Source organism: Hydra vulgaris, chromosome 14, assembly GCF_038396675.1.
Source record: "Hydra vulgaris chromosome 14, alternate assembly HydraT2T_AEP".
NCBI lineage: Eukaryota > Metazoa > Cnidaria > Hydrozoa > Anthoathecata > Hydridae > Hydra > Hydra vulgaris.
In genome coordinates this window covers 40,957,501-40,974,977 of record NC_088933.1, presented here as the reverse complement: position 1 = coordinate 40,974,977, position 17,477 = coordinate 40,957,501, and the positions used below count along the sequence as shown (strand labels likewise).

Below are 17,477 nucleotides of genomic sequence, written 5' to 3'. Positions count from 1 at the left end.
GTAAAAAAATTTATATTTAATTTTGATGTGTTTTCTTTTATATAAGTTTCTCCAAACAAAAAATTTTATTCTATTTTATTTTTAAGTTTATTGAAAAAGATTATTTTAATTTTTAGCTTGATAGAAGAAGGAGGTGATTGGGACCGTCGAAATCGTCTAAAGGTGTACAAAGGTTACTACTCACTTACTGTACGAGACTTTAAGACTGCTTCTTTGAATTTCCTTGAAAGCATTTCAACATTTACTTCATACGAGCTTATGAGCTACAAAAAGTTTGTTGAGTATACAGTCCTTCTATCAATTATTTCATTAAAAAGAGCTGAGCTTGGTAAAAAAGTAAGTTTAATGAATACTTATATAAATGTGTCTTTTTAAAAATAAAACATTAAAGTGTCTACTAAAGACACATAAATGTGTCTTTTTACAAATGAAACATGAATGTGTCTTGCTATAAATGACACATGAATGTGTCTTTCTACAAATGACACATAAATATGTCTTTTTACTAATGACACATGAATGTGCCTTTCTACAAATGACACATAAATGTGTCTTTTTACAAATAACACATCAATGTGTTTTTGTACAAATATTTCAATATTTATAATTTTTTTACCTAAAAAATAAGTATAACTTCTAAAACTGTGACTCGAGTAAAATGATTTAATTCAAACAATGATATCAAAGAACTTGCATAAAAAATTACTTCAAATGGGATTCAATTCAAGCAACGATATCAAAAAACTTGCATAAAAAAGTTACCTTAAATAAAATGTGATTAAATTCAAACATTGTATAATATATAAGAACTTGTTGGCCGGACCCATAAATAAAAGGGACTTTATACAGGCCAGGTTGAAAAGCGTTATGCCAGTTTTACGTACGAAATAGCGATTTCGCCTATTCATTAAGCTGTTACGTTACGCTGAAGCTTTTTTTAACTAGATTATTTAATCAGCCTTTGATTGATTTCTTTTTAGTTTGGAAATTGTTTTTTAACTAAAGTTTTTTCATTATCATTAATTTTTTAGATTGATCATAGAATGTCAATTAGAAATGATTAATTCGTTTGTAGTTGATAGTTTTTTCCTTTTTTAATTGTTGACAGTTTTTATTTTTTGACGCTTTAGAAATTCACCCATAAACAGTTTATGAAAAACTTCTTAAAAAACTTTCTTTAAAAAAAAAAACTAGTCTGTGAGAAAGCAAACATGACATTAATTTTGTGTGTTTTATAATGAATGTTTTAAGAAATAAATTGTATAATTTTTTTTAAAGGATGAAATTTTTTTTTCAATCAACAAATTTTTATTATTTTTTTATAACAATATTGTTTAAATTATAGATATTTAATAAATATTTTAATAGAGATAAAGATTTTAAATGGTTTTTAAAGTGGTTTTTAATTTAATTTGAATTACAATGCGGTACTTTAAAATACGCAATTAACGTAATTTAAGTTTTATTGATGTAAATATAATTGAATATGATGTAAATACCCAACAAAACCTCATGACAAGGTCTGTTTGTAAGTCAATTCCACACCAACCTTTTTTTTAATATATTTTTTCTTTTCACACACACACACACACACACACACACACACACACACACACACACACACACACACACACACACACACACACATACATACACACACACATATTCTAGCTGGAATAAATATATATATCTATTCCACACCAATCGTTTCCTTATTTCAATATTTTTTAGTAAAATTATTCATTCTCAAAAAATGCTTCAAAAGCAGAAAAAATTAATGTGCATCTTTTCCGCATATGCAGAGCTCCTAAGAGATTTTATTAAGCAACTTTATTGCTATTCAATAAAGCTACGCTTGTTTAGAGAACCTGCTCGAAATATTTTGTTTAATTGCAATCTGTATAAGAGATTTTTAAAATGTTTTAAAATGGTTAAAACCTATTTGTTCTTTTCAAAATTTGAATTCAAAAATTGATTAGAAACAATTTTATTTCAACTTTTTTAATCTAAAACTCATCTACAGAAAAATCTTGACCAGAAAACTCTTGGTCAAGTGACTCAAATTCTTGTTCAGTTGACTCTTCATTAGAAATATTTATTGATTCGTGAGATTTATCTGAAATATTTATTGGTTCTTTAGGCAGAATTGGTTGTTGTGTTGCACACATATCCATTGCTTCAAGTTTTAAATTTTGATATAAAAACACTAATTTTGCTGCTCTTTCATTTGTTAATCTGTTTCTTTTGGCACTGTGAATATTTACATAACTGCTAAAACTTCTTTTGCAAGCTGCACTTATGATATTTTGATATTTCAGTAGATGAACATAATCTCTTCCACCAGTTTTAACCAAATGTTAGGTCAATAGCTGTCCATATAAAAGTTTTTGAAAAAACTCCTTTACATCGGTAATTTGCTAAATCAGCCATCAAAATATCTATTTTGATATTAGGTGCGTTTACACCAATTGAATATATTACTTCACATGCATCAATCTGTTAAAAAAATTTAGATATTGCATTAATGATTTTACTTAGTTTAATAAAAATAAATAAAAGTTTTAATTAATAAAAATAAATATAATGATTTAACCTTTTGTTCCCCATTTAAATATCTTCCTTTATATTTGGGGTCAAGTAGGTTAGCAGCCATATGAATTTTTGTTAAGCAAAATTTTTTTCTTTTAGCAAATAGTTCTTTCATTTCTACTTCCTCTTTTTTTCTTAAAGGACTGCTTACTATGTTTTGATTAATATTATTTTCTAAACTATAAAAGATTTCAACTACAGATGACAACATTGGGCTGTCGGCTTCTGTTATCTTGATTGCATCAGCTATTGGTGCTAGCAGCTTTAAAAATCCTTGAACCTTATCCCAAAAAATATCTGATAACAAGCTATTTTTTGTTGTAGAATTTAATACACATCGCTCAGAGATGGCCAAAGATTTTAAAGGTTGTTTATTTTTATGTATACTCTGAAGACACGCCGCAGTGGAACCCTATCTATTAATAAATAGATTTTAATCACGTATCCTAGTTTAATAATATAAAATTAGAAATAAAATAGATTACCATATAAAACGTTTTAATTAATTGTATAAAAATAATATGTTGATTTTTGAATTTCTTTAAATATTGCACCTATTATGTGTGAGTTTTTGATTTCCTTTACAATATCTGTTGCTTGTGACATTAACACACAAAGATTAGGTATTTTTATAAAATCATTAAAAAACAAATTGAGACTATGAGATATACATCCATAGCAATTAAGAAGAGGATAGCTGTTTTTTAATAGTTACCATGCCTTTTTCATGTTTGCTGCATTATCTGTTACTATTCCCATAACTTTTTTAGCATTAATTTTTTCTAATACATATTTCAACTGCTTTCAGGTTCATCAATGTATTCACCAGAATGACTTGATGAACCTGAAAATTATTACTTTCATGTAAATACTTTACTAACTGTTCAGTTATAAAGTTAGAAAAAGTTTTTAACATGAAGAACTAAGTTACGAGTTGGGAGAGAGTTAAAAACAATTTTATTAAAAAATGTATTCGTTATTTATTCTTAAAAAAAAAATTGACATTTATGTAAATTTTACCTGAAGGCAGTAATTTCCATATATTAGGCAATGAATAAGGCAATGTCAACACAAAGATAATAACTTCTTTGTTTCTGCAAAATGTAAATAGTTTTCAAGTTTTAATTTTTAAATTATTTGCATAAATCAAACATTAGTATTTTTGTTTAAATTTATTAAACTAATACTCACCTAATATTACTCCATCCATCACACATAAATCCTACAGAATCTGCTATTGTAATTAGTTCTTTAACATTGCTCGATATTCTATTGAATTCTTTATCCAAAAGTATGTTTGACACTTCATACCATGATGGGAGCTGATAAGCTGGGCGTAAGTTATTTAAAATGCTTTTCCAGTATTTATTATCAACTAAACTCATGGGTTACCCACTTGCGTAAATAGACCTAGATAGATGTGCATCAATTGATTCCTATGACATTATTATTCTTAGATAAACAATTCAAAACAAATATACTAAGCAAAAAAAAATGTTGATATCTTCTACACATTGTTTCATGCTATCAAACATTGAACAGGATTTACCACTTTTAGAAACTGGTTCTGAATGTTTTAAAGGGTCTGAAATAATGTTTGTGACATTTGTACTATTACAATGCTTACTTGAAATAAGGTTTTTAAATTTGCATTTTGCTTTTCTTTGTGTTGTTTCTGTCATGATTTTTTTTGACGTGACTGTGTCATCATTTAAAAATTTGTATTTGACTTCAACTGGACATTTTCTACATTTCTTAATATTCATGGCCATTGGTGTTCCACTTTTTGACATAACATCATTGCAAAAAGAACATTGAACTCTTTCCATTTTGCTCACCTGGCTTGAATAAAATGCTCACAGATGTTTTCTTTCTACCCCCAGTGTGGCCACAGACTACTCTATTATACTCTATTACTACTCATTACTATGTTCTAATCAAACAACTAAATGATGTGACTATTTTGATTAGAAATCTGCTTAATTAATGCTTACTTATAATGGCTATATTCTAAAATAATTTCATAATTCAGTTATATTATTAAAAAAACTAATGATAATAATTGTATTACTAAAAATTTACTTTACTACAAATTATGATAAACTGGTACATTAGGATTTTCAAAACAATAATATATCATCTTTAATAATCATATGTTTCAAAACAGTTACCATAAAGTTATAAAATTAAAATACTACAACACACTTATGCAATATTACTTATACCATGATTGAAAATACTATTTCCAGTTTCTGAAATTAAATGTTGACAAGCTTAATTTATTTGCAATTGCAGAAATAAAATTAAAAAACAAAAAGCATGAAATAAGATAGCAAAATTAAAAAAAAAAACTAAAACTAAAACTTATATTTTGCAATGCAGTGTTATTTTATTTATAAATAAAAAACATCATTCATAAATTAAAAAAGTTCTCATTCATTCTACAAATTACAAAAATCAGTTTTCATTCATTTTGTTGAAAAATTTGTTTTTAATGTAAAGGAAAATTTTGTTTTGAACTCAAAAGTCGTATCTACATAATAAAAAAAAAAAAGTCAAATCTCCTTTACTTATGATGTCTTTGTATTTTATAAGATAAATGTCTATTTAAATAATTTTTTTAGTTTTATTTTAGCTTATTATAAGTCATTAAAGATCAATTATTAAACATATTTGATGAACATTTGAAGAACTTGTAAAACAGATAAATGGTATGTTAAATAGGAGAATGACAAATTCTTTTAATAAATATCACCTAAAAACACACTGTTGAGGTGATATTTATTTAAATGTTAAAGTTTGTTCCAATACTCTGATGGAATCTTTAGCCATTCTTGGGATCTGTTTAATTTTAACAGATAAAAATTTTTACCTGTTAAAATTTAACAGATCTTTTTGCTAATGAAAATATATAAAAAAGGTTTTTCTTTGTTATGCCAAACAATAATCGAAAGCTTGAATTGTGTCACATTATATATGACTTGATCAAGTCATATATAAATCAGCATTTAATTAATATATAATCAGGATTTTGATTAAGTATATAATCAGTATATATTAAATCATATATATATTAAATTACATTAAATCAGTATATATTATGTTAAGTATACATATTATATTAAATATATGTATATAATATATTCAGTATATATTACATTAAATCAGTATATATTAAATCGTGTATATTTCAAGGCTTAAGAATATTGAACTTGAAAACCACTTTAGTACCTAAAGAGAGCATAATGTTTATCATTAGCTTTTTTTGATTAGAAAAAAATCTCTTTCTCTGGTGATTTATTAATGATTTTATATAAACATATGTTTTGCTATATTTATTATTTTATATACATATGTGTATAACTTATTATTTTCTGTTTCCAAAGTGTTTTAAATTTATTATTTAATTTAAATTATGCATACTTTATAAGTGAAATTTGTTTTTAAAAATTTTTATATATTTTTACTTTAGGTGATTAAATGTTCAGAAATTTTAGAAAATCTTCACAACCTTCCAGTTATTCGCAAATATCTTAATTCGCTTTATGAATGCCAATACAAAGATTTTTTTATTGTGTTAGGTTTGTAAAAAATTTTCATATTGTTATTTATAATGTTGAAAATTACTATCCAGGAACTTCAATATCTGAAATAACTTAGGTTGAACTTTCATGACTTCGCTAAGTTTAAGACATGTTTGTACACCTCCTTGCATATATTCATATACTTGGAAAAATAATTGTAATTTGTTATATACAGGCCTTGTTTAAAAGCGTAAATTGGCGTGCCATTTATGTACGCCCTAAGCCATTTAACGTAAGCGGTAAGTCATTTTGGTCATGCCACTTTTTATCATTGTTTAATATTTAAACAAGTCTAAAGGTATCTTTTAAGCAGTAAGATAAAAGAAGTAATTAACGTTATAAGAACCACTCATGAAGTTTGAATGTCAATTACGTAAAAAAGTTTGCATAAAAATTATGTTTGATATTCGCTCAATTTACAAATGTAAATTTAAGAAAAACAAAGAAAATTTTATTTTTATTCTAACTTTTCCATCAAAAAAAGCAAAAGAAAAAAAAAAAGATGTTATACGACGCTTAAAAAAAGAAATCATGAAAGAAATGTATTAAAAAAACTTTTATTTATTATCTTGCAAGAGCAAGAATATCTATTTAGACAATTTCTCATAACAAACAATAGCAAAAATAATTCCTGAATTATTTTAAAAATTAAAAAAAAAAAAAAGATTTCTAAGCTAAAAAATAGTACACAATAAATTTTATTTTAAGTTAGCGCCATTTTTGATATTTTAATTTTTTTTTGTTTTGTTTGTTTGTTTTGTTAATTTTCAAAAAAACTTCTAAGGATATAGCTATTATTGATTTTTTTTGCTTAAATTAATGCTTGAAGCAATATAACTCTTGCAATATCTTCGTTTATATTCATAATTATTATTTTGCAAAAAATAATAGTTTAGAAAAAAAATATTTTTTAGTAGTTACATCAGCTTTATATAATTAACAGATTATGGAATTTCAAAAAAGTGAAAACAGAAATTTCCTTATAACATAGAAAAAATTTGAATAAAAAAGTTATTAAAATTAAAAAAAAATTAGATTTTTTTTCTCGGTTTTTCTTCCTCCTTTTTTATTTTTAACAATAAATTAAAAGCCTAGTAAACATGTTATAATTTATAACACTGCACCAAAAATATTCTTAAAGCATACATGTTCAACTTTTTTGCCTTAAGGCAAGTGAAAGCACAACAGTATATATTTTTTATTAAATGGTACTTGGAAACTTAAATCTTTGTTTGTCACAAAAAAAATGCGCTGGTAAAGTAATTAACTTTGCAACAAGTAATTTTTTTTTTTTTGTAATAACTTTTTAAAAGTAAAAAATCATTATTTGCAAAGTTGTAATTTAAAGAAATAATGAAAAAAAAATATTAAGATATTTTAATTCATTTATACAACTGTCAAGAACAGAAACAAAATAGACATTCCACAATACGTATATTTAGAAAATAACACTTCTAGATTTGTTTTTCTTAATTCGTAAAATCAACTTGTATTGCGGTAATTTATTTTATTGCGGTAGTTAAAAAAGTCCTTGTCCTTAAAAAAATAATTATGACTTTATGAATTCAAAATCATGGCAAGCTAATGTGTTAAACCGTTTTTTATTTAAAACAAGGCCTGATATAGCATAATTATGTTATCTTTAATTATGTTTTCCACATTTTTGATTTCTCGTCATCTTACTATTTTCAAGCACATTTTCTTCCTTATGTTATGTTATCTTTTATGTTATGTTTTCAAGCTTTTCACATCTTCTTTCTTATGTTATCTTTTAGATTTTCTCTGCCTAATTCTCTAATTAATTATTATATTCTTTATCAGATTTAAAATTGCTAATTTCTGATATATTTGTAAGTTAATTTAAAATTTTATATGAATCAATAGATAAAATTAATAACAAAAATAAAATGATTTTTAATATAGTTTTTTGTTTAGATGTATGTTTAAAGTCTATGGTTCCTTCTTTGTGTGATTTAGACAGGTTTTCCTAATACCATTTTTAAATTTAAATATGACATTATGGAAAAGTTAAAGCTTTTTTTTTTTTACATTCTTATGCCCTATCTGGTGTTAAGTTATTTTGCAGATCAGGACAGATCTGGGCTGAGTAACTCTTGGTGACAAAAATTTGTTGCAAAATACACACAAGCAGGTATAGCACAAACAAAAAGATAATGAACGAAATTTGTGTACAGAGTGGCAATATATATATATATATATATATATATATATATATATATATATATATATATATATATATATATATATGTATATGTATATGTATATATATGTATATATATATATATATATATATATATATATATATATATATATATGTGTGTGTGTGTATATATATATATATATATATATATATATATATATATATATATATATATATATATATATATTAACATTGAGACTTAAATAATGCTTTCTTGCTATTAAGATATATTATGTCAACTTTTCTGTATATATTATTGTATATATACATTGTACAAGATTTTTGTCAACTTTTCTTCAACAAGACTTTTGCTTAAACAAGGTTGTTTTTTGCTATTGGTTTTCATTATAGATTACCTATTGTTTTCATAAACATAACCTTTAAGACCAAAATTCAACTTTTGATAATCTGTGACACAAGCCAGGTTATCAACTTTTGTAACACATTCTCTATTTTTCTCATCCATGTAATTAATCACACTGGTATAGTGTGAAAATAATAAATTAGGCAAAATTACATATTTCCCATCACTTTTTTAAGTTTACTTTTTCCCTTATATTGTATATTTGGTTTATCAGATGATATAATGTATAATTGAGTTAAAATCACATCAGTGATAAATGGTGTTTTGAGTTTAAACACTATAAATAAAAGTAATGCTAGATATGAATCAGGTGATGACTCAGTAAAACCTAACTCTTTAAAAAATTAGTTCATAGTTTCTGAGTTTTTGACAAATTCTTTTACACTTAAGTGCAACTGCATTAAACTGTTTGTCAGTGCAACTGCTCTAATCTGTTTCACAGTGCAACTGCTCTAAGCTGTTTCACAGTGCAACTGCTCTAACCTGTTTCACAGTGCAACTGCTCTAAGCTGTTTCACAGTGCAACTGCTCTAACCTGTTTCACAGTGCAATTAGAAGTTTGCTTCTTTTAGTCTTTTTTTCATATATTACCATGGTTACCAATGGTTGTTGATTCAATTAGCTTCTATTTTTATTCTAAAAAGTTCTTTGAAGAAAAAACAATTGCTAAGTTGTGAAAATGCTTTAGAAAAGCCATTTATACTTTAATTTATTTTACATTCAATTTTTTTTTTTTTTTAATATTACTTAGTGTTCAGATATTTTGTTTTATTTTTAGTAATGTTATAATAAAAATATTTTTTGTTATGTTGAACTTTTTTCATTTTTTCTTTTATAAGTAATCATAATTTGTTATTTTTCGTAACAATTTATAGATGTTGTAACAATTTTTATAACAATTTTAGTTGAAATTGAAAGGTATCTCCAATGCGATAGGTTACTATTTAATCATGTGACTTATTATATCAGAGAAATGAGAATCATAGCTTATGCACAGTTACTAGAATCATATCAAAGCTTAACTCTACAATATATGGGTGATGCATTTGGTGTTTCCTCTGACTTTATTGACAAGTACATAAATAATTTTTTTATCATTTTTTGTGTTAATATATTCTATTAAAAAAGAAACCTAATATAGAAAGCATGTTTATTGTTATATTTCTAAAGTATCTTTGTTATTTTTAAATTTGTTTGGCATGGTGCAACAATCTTTTTTTTTTTTCATTATTCTTTTTGTGAAAATGTTGTATGCTATAAAGGTAGGAAAAACTTGTAACAATTTGTTATCTATATACGCTATAGTAGAATCAGAGTGGAAAATAAGAAATATAAGCTGAGCAATCAATTTGACCAGCTAACACATGGGATTGACGGTCAATTGTTTTTTTTGGAGGATCAAAATTTTTATTTTATTCTTTGTTTGAATTTTCATCTGAGTAATAGTTCTTCATAATTGAAACTATACACACAAAAAATACAAGTTCATTAATTTTTAATGCTTAAAAATTAACAAACTCATTTTTTTTTGAAATAATAATTTAAATAAAGTCAATGCATTTTATAAATTTAAACTTGCAAATAAGTAATGTTCAAATTACCTGCTAATGTTAATTTGTTTAAAATTACGCTCGCGAGCATAGATTTTCATTTAATTAAAAAAAGAAGTTTGGTAATATCCAAGTAATTGAATGTTGAATTTTTTTTAAATATCAAAACAAATTTTATACAATATTAAAAAAATTTAAACTGAATACTTAATACTAAGAGAAATCGTTTCATGAATGCTATTGAAAAATGAAAGTGTTGTTTCTCTTTTTTTATTTTATTTTTTCTAAGACATTTGATGATTCTATTACAACTCAATAATAGGAAGGAAAAAAAATTAAAAATGCACAATTGATATATTCAAATTTATTTAAAAATATCAAATTTACTTAAAAATTCTTTGCAATTGCTTCTTTTCATAAATTTTCATTGGCGAGAAAAAGCTACGAAAAAACTTAAGGAAAAGATTTAAAAAATAAAAAAAGTAGAGAAAATGTTCTTAGTTATATACAAAAATTTTAAGTATTTTTATATCTCTGATTTTAATGAGCAGAGATATAAAACAATTTTTTATCTCTGCTCCTTTGAAAATAAATATAAAGATTTAAAGAAAAGAAAATAAAATGGCTAAGTACAATTAAAAGAAAAAATAGTCTCAGTTAAATACAGCAATTATATATTTTTATATTATTTTAAAAATAATTTATATTATATTTTAATTAAAACAATAATAAAATAAGAACTTCAATCATTCATAAAAAATAGGTTTATAATTACCAGTAAAATAAAGATAATTTAAAAAAGTGAAGCAAAAAAAAAATTGTATAGTTTACATAATAAATTCGTCAGCAAAGCAAAAAGTTGCAAACATTAAAACTATTTTAAATGCTTATTTAAAATTTAATTGATTCTATGAAAATTTAGTATAAGCATTTTCTAAGTTACATCATGGTTATTTGTAAAACCTTTTTTTCAAAACTCTGATCTTTTTTTCAACTGGTCAAACATGACCGGCAAGAATACATTTTGCGATGTTAAAATAGCAATTTTAGTCATTTCAGGCGGTCATTGACCATTGACAGGCTGTTATTTTTCAGGCTGGTAGAATTGTTAAATAATTTTAACTTTACAATTTTTATTTTTTTAGGGAGCTTTCTCGTTTTATTTCTGCAGGACGCTTGAATTGTAAAATAGATAAGGTTGGAGGAATTGTTGAAACAAATAGGTATGTCTTTTTTAATTTATAACTCAACTCTTCTGCAAATAATTATCTCAATGTTGTTGGTTTTTCTATATTGATAATTGGCAACACTCTTACTGAGTCCCCTATGTCTTAGTCCCCAGCTTTCCTAGATTATTTTAAATACTGACCATATATAATATATTAAACCATATTAACATTTGTACGCCTTTTTTTTCTATATTTACCTCCCAAGTTTGAAGAGATAATCTTTATTTATTTGTATGTGTGTATGCCAAGGTCTATTTGTGTACAGTAGTAAAATAGGCTTGTACAGATCTATGAACAGTTTAGCTCCCGTAGGGTTCTTAACGTGTAGGTTGTAGTTGTGTATGCTGGCATTTTTTGCCCAAAAAATCTATTATATTAATTCTATGGCTTTTATCTAGTTAAATTTGTAAACAAATAGTAGTAAACATTCGAAAAGTTAATGGCTGCTTGGATGATAGTAATTAGTTTAATGGATGTAAGACAAGTGATGTATAGAACATCTGGTATATATAAGGTTTCTATCTATTACAGGATAACATATATGTGAGCAAACTAATAATCTGATTGAGGTAACTACAAGGTACAAAGTCTGTGAAAGTTTTTTTGCTTCCCAAATAAAAAGAATGGATAAAAGAAAAAAGATGGGTTAGTGCTTTGCCTCAAGCTAATATTCCTTAATTTAAAATTATGGACAATTATGAAAAAGTTTTAATTATGGAAAGGTAAGACCAAAACTTGTATTATCTTGTGTAAATCTAAGTCAGGCTCCACAGGGACCACCAACACCAACAAGTAAATCATTGCCATTGTTTAGAAGTATTGTGTCTGATGAAATGGATCATTTTTTGAAAGCTGACAGTATTTCATCTTTTAAAGATAAAATGTGTGATAAAAAAGAGGCTATATTTTCTTCTTTGATAATATTATTGTAAACTATATCTATTTCCTTTTTGATAATATATGTCTATAGAAACTGTTTACACATTTAACCTGCTGAGAAATTGGATTACTTGGGTGTTTCAAAGTTTTTAAAAAATAAAAGTTTATCTTTTGATAACTCTCTTTAATTCTAAATTTGTGAGAATTAAAGAGTTCAAAAATAAGGTTTTATTTCTGAATTTTTCTTTACTGAGAAAACAATCCAAGTGTTCAAGTTGTTCTACAAAAAAATTTACTCTAGATGGTATTTATGTGTTGCTCATCGCTTAGACCTTGCACTAAAGGACGCTTTAACAAAAATGGCTTTGATGACATTGAAAAAATGCTACTATATTATTTTTACAAGAGCACAAATGAATGAATGGAGAAGAAGGAATGGAATTTAATAATAATGGGTGAGGAGAAATTAGTTGAAACAAAAACAAAAAACTTATTTTGCTTGAAATCCCTATTATATTTTAGCATTCAAATGTAATTTTTAAATATTCTAGTTTTATTTATTTTTTTAATTATTAAAAAAAAAAATGCTAAACAGCAAAGAAAGAGCAAATCCAAAAGCTACCAAAGCCGAAGCTGCAAACCATTTTATTAAAGAAAGAGTCTGTCGCAAAACAGCATATAATCAATCGACATTTTTTTTTTTTTTTTTTTTTTTTTTTTGTTATTCACCTCCTCAAGGCCAAGAAGGCCACTACAGATAAGGAGGCTACTTAATAGTGGTTATAACCCTCTCTCAACTCTATAACTCCAAAACACGAACCTCGACGAACAAGGCCGCTGCGCGGAGAAACAAGTTGAGCGTGGTACTACCAGGGACGTGGTGGGGATCGAACTCGGAGCCTCTCGCTTATGAAGCATGCGCTTTACCACAACACCACTACCGCTTATTACCACAACACCACTACCGCTTATATAACACCTACCACTACTTTAAAGGATAGTGTTTAAAAGTTACAAAAAATTCTGGATGTCCATCATCGTGGACTCGAGAAAAAAAAAGCAAAACTTCGCAGGTTGACCAACATTCAAAAATATGTCAAAGAAAACGTAAATTCAACGTCTATCAAAAGACAATTTGTACACAATTGGCCAAAATGAACATTAAGTACCGTAAACATGAAAATCACCCAATTACAATGATGAACAGCGTCTTAGGGTACAAAAAAGTAGCCGAAATCTCGCAAATCACCTCTATAAAGAATAGAGTGTTTTAATTTTAGACGTTGAAAAATACTTTTGTTTTAGTGGTGATGAAATGCCTGGAAACGCCAGATATTACAAAGACAACAAAGACTAATGTCCAGATAAGGTTCGTTTTGCGGGAAAAGAAAAATTTCCAAAAAAATTCTTGTTTGGATAGCACTATCTGAGCGCGGAATGTTGAAACTCTTTCAGTCAATAGCATCAGCTGCAATAAAATCAAGCATATATGTCAAAGAATGCTTAGAGGAACGACTTATACCATTCATCAATAAGTATCATCAAGTCCTAAATTATATTTTTCTGGCCAGATTTAGCTAGTGCTCATAAGTTTACAGAGGCCATTTCCTGGATGGATGCAAATATTAATTTTGTACCGGTCGATATGAACCCTCCTAATGTCCCCAAAGCCCGGCTAATCAAAGACTTTAGGGGAGTATTGGCTCAGAATGTGTATGAGGGTGGATGGGAGGCCAAAAGTTCACAACAATTGATTGGGTGTATCAATGCGTGTTTGAAAAAAATTGATGCAACATTTTTACAATCACTTATGAAGGGTATTAAGTCAAAATTGAGATTAATAGCCAACAAGTGCTATCGGTTTATAAAAAATATTTTTGTTAATATAAATCTTGTAGTAATTTAAAAAAAATATTTAAAAAAATTTTGCTTTTATTTCTTTAAAAATACAAGGCTTTAATTTTTGTGTTACTAATTTCTCCTCACCCGTTAGTGAACTTTGACCCAAAATATGTAACAATGGATTACTCCAAAAGGGATAAAGTTGTCACAGCTAATATGATATCTTTCCTGTCGAATACAAAGGATCTTTTGGATTTATTTTTAAAAAAAAGAGTTTGAAAATCTCCCACATGGAAAATATTAACAAGTCACTTCTTTACATTAAATCCATTAAAAAAAAGGTTTTTAAAAACATGTGAAAAGTTACACTAGTTCGCCCAGAAGAAGCAGTAAAAAAAACAAATATTTAAATTAGTTCCAAAAGTTTTTTAATTGTGAAGGATAGTATTAGATAGTATTAGAAAGAAGGAGTAGAAACTGTAACTCGTAATTCCAATGAGTTTGCAGATGATGACATAACTTATTTATTATATTGTTTTAAAACTCCTTTAAAATTTGCTGACTTAAATGTGTGTCAGTTGTGTTAAGTGATATTCTTTTTTAAATTGTTCTCTGGAGTAGCCTTCTATATTAACATTTGCGCAAACTAAGAATAATTTTCTCTTCTCTGAAGAGTGAGAAATGGTATTAGTAAACGACCAGAGTTGATATTTGACCGGGGCCGGGTTTGTGACCTGCATAAACAATTATACATCCTAAAGTTTTTTTTTTATTATTCAAAATTCATGTTATATTTTATATATATATGCATATATAAACATCATTATGATCAACATGATCATCATAATCATCATTACCATCATGATCATCATCGTTGTCATCATCAGGCTTTAGCATTCCTCTTTTATGCTGTTTCTCTAATATAAACAATATAAAGTATTTTCTTCTTTAACTAAACCTCATTCATACAATATATAAGGCACTCTCTTCAAGTTTTCTTACTTCTACCACTACCATTTTCTCCTGAAGCTTCTACCTCTCTACATGCTGATGCCTAAATCACTTCAATCTTCTCTAACAAACGTTGTCCGACAAGACACTTTTTTTTAATCTGTCTAAAACTATGCCTCTTTTTCTTGTCGTGTTAGAGTCACACACACATTTATTTGATCATCTTCTATTTTGGCAAAGGCTACACCATATAAATGCTAAAGTTTATATAAATATGAAAGGATAGTGTTTGCCAGCATCTAAATAAATAACAAAAATATATGTTTATACCCATAATATGTATGCATAAAGCACATCTTGGAAGCTTTTATTCCTTCTGGAATAAAAGCTTGGAAGCTTATATTCCTTCTCTTTGATATTAAGTCATGCCTCATTATTAAACAGTAATCATTTTTTTCATCTTTTTAACAAGAACATCTCTCTTATAAACAAATGTCCTTTTATTATTCCAAGAAGCCAATGTATAAAGGTCTTGTCTGATGTTAACCTCTGTTATTCTAAGTTTACTAAATCTTGTTTCTTATCTCAGATGTTAGAATCTAGAGACTTTTGGTAAGTCTTCAACAGTGTCATTAAAGTTAAAAAAACCTAAAGTTAGTCTAACATTTAATCTCTAATTCATGGGTCTGACTTTTTATTTCTCCCCAAAATAAGGCAGAGTTTTTTGCAAAAAATCTTACTCTAATTCAACTCTTAAAACTAATGGCCACATTCTTTCTGCCAGTTAAACAGATTAACCCATTGTTAAACATTAAAATCACTATGGCTTTTAATACTTAAGTTAATTCTCAATTGAACACTTCTACAGTTTGTGCACCAGACAAGATTTCTATCATAGTCTTAAAAAGTGTTCTCTGGAATTCTCTTCAATTTTTGCTAAACTTTTAAAAATTGCTAAATAAGTGATTCCAATTTTTCAAAACTCTAGAAAACACTATGACCTCTCTAACTATCCTACGATTAGTCTTCACTCTGATATTAGTTTTTTTATATAAAGATTTTGAGATTAATAAATTATTTCTTTCTAACTGTGGAATTAAAGTTATTCTTTATCTCTCTTCTGTAACAGCTTAAGGCTTGCAATGGCTTGTGGATTTAAATTTTTTAAGGCAACAAAACTCAAAATTTATTTACTGCAAAAAAATGTTGTAATATTGTTGGCATTCCTATATTGACAAATAACAACTCTCTTACTCTCAGACATCTAAAAGCACATTGTAAATGTAGATAGACCTGCTTTATCTTACAAGCTTGAACCTCTCTCTCATTGTTGTAAAGTTGCATTTCTTTCTTTTTTCTACAAATACTATCATGGTCAATGTTCAAACAAGCTATCATCACTATGACGGTAAAATGAAACTCATTCTTACTTGGCTTCTTATTCAACAAGTTGTATCCTTTTACTGTATCTATTCCTTAATGCTATAAAAACTTTTATTAGTTCAGTTTTTTCTCCTTACACATCAAAAGTCTTTTAACTCTTCCCCATCTTCATGTTATCATTTTTAATACATCCTGCAACTTTTAAAGTCTTTAGTTTACCATTTTCTAGTATTTTAACCTGTCCTCAATTTTAAAGTAACTTATAACTTAATAGTGGTTGCTTGCAATCTTGTTGAAAGTAAATTAGAGTTTAAAAATATATAAATATATGCCAGTATGTAATAAATAGTTTTAATAAATAGTTTGTGTCCAAATTTTATTTTAAAAATTTGATTAGTTTGCAAACTCAAAGTTTGGTATTACAAATTATGCTGGAAAATATAGTTGTTTCTGGTGTAAAGGAGAGAGTTTTTTGGATATTGGAGTAAAATGAACACCTGGCTTGTTAGATTATTATTGCAGTAAATTTCTATCGATGTTAACAATACCCTTAGGTTATTTAACTAATAAATATTTTATAATAACAAAAAAAATGGGATGTGGGCAGATATAAAATCTGGCAGTCACTGTGAAATATAAATACAAAAGTTTTAATTTCTTAATAACATTTAAATTTGTTTTTGCTTATTTTTATAAAATTTGCTTCTTTTTTTTTCAATTTTTAAATTACATATTATTATTTTTAAAATGATAAAATCTGTTTATTTTATTTAGACCTGACTCAAAAAATCATCAATATCAGGTTTGTTTTATTTGTATGGCCTAATTTTTTTTTACAGTACAAATTTTTAAAATCAGAAGAAAAAAAAGAAAATTTTTTTTTTG

General features: G+C 26.2%; 1 protein-coding gene across 2 annotated transcripts in view; it reads left to right on the top strand.

The window, feature by feature from the left end:
• Positions 1-17,477, top strand: part of LOC100199711 (26S proteasome non-ATPase regulatory subunit 6) — a 111,579-nt gene that overhangs the window by 89,971 nt on the left and 4,131 nt on the right. For both annotated transcript variants that reach the window (XM_065818345.1, XM_065818344.1), the window contains 5 exons: positions 117-336; positions 6,062-6,170; positions 9,664-9,832; positions 11,454-11,531; positions 17,367-17,394. In XM_065818345.1, coding sequence (XP_065674417.1) covers positions 117-336; positions 6,062-6,170; positions 9,664-9,832; positions 11,454-11,531; positions 17,367-17,394 — 604 coding nt within the window. The remainder of the gene's footprint in view (positions 1-116; positions 337-6,061; positions 6,171-9,663; positions 9,833-11,453; positions 11,532-17,366; positions 17,395-17,477) is intronic.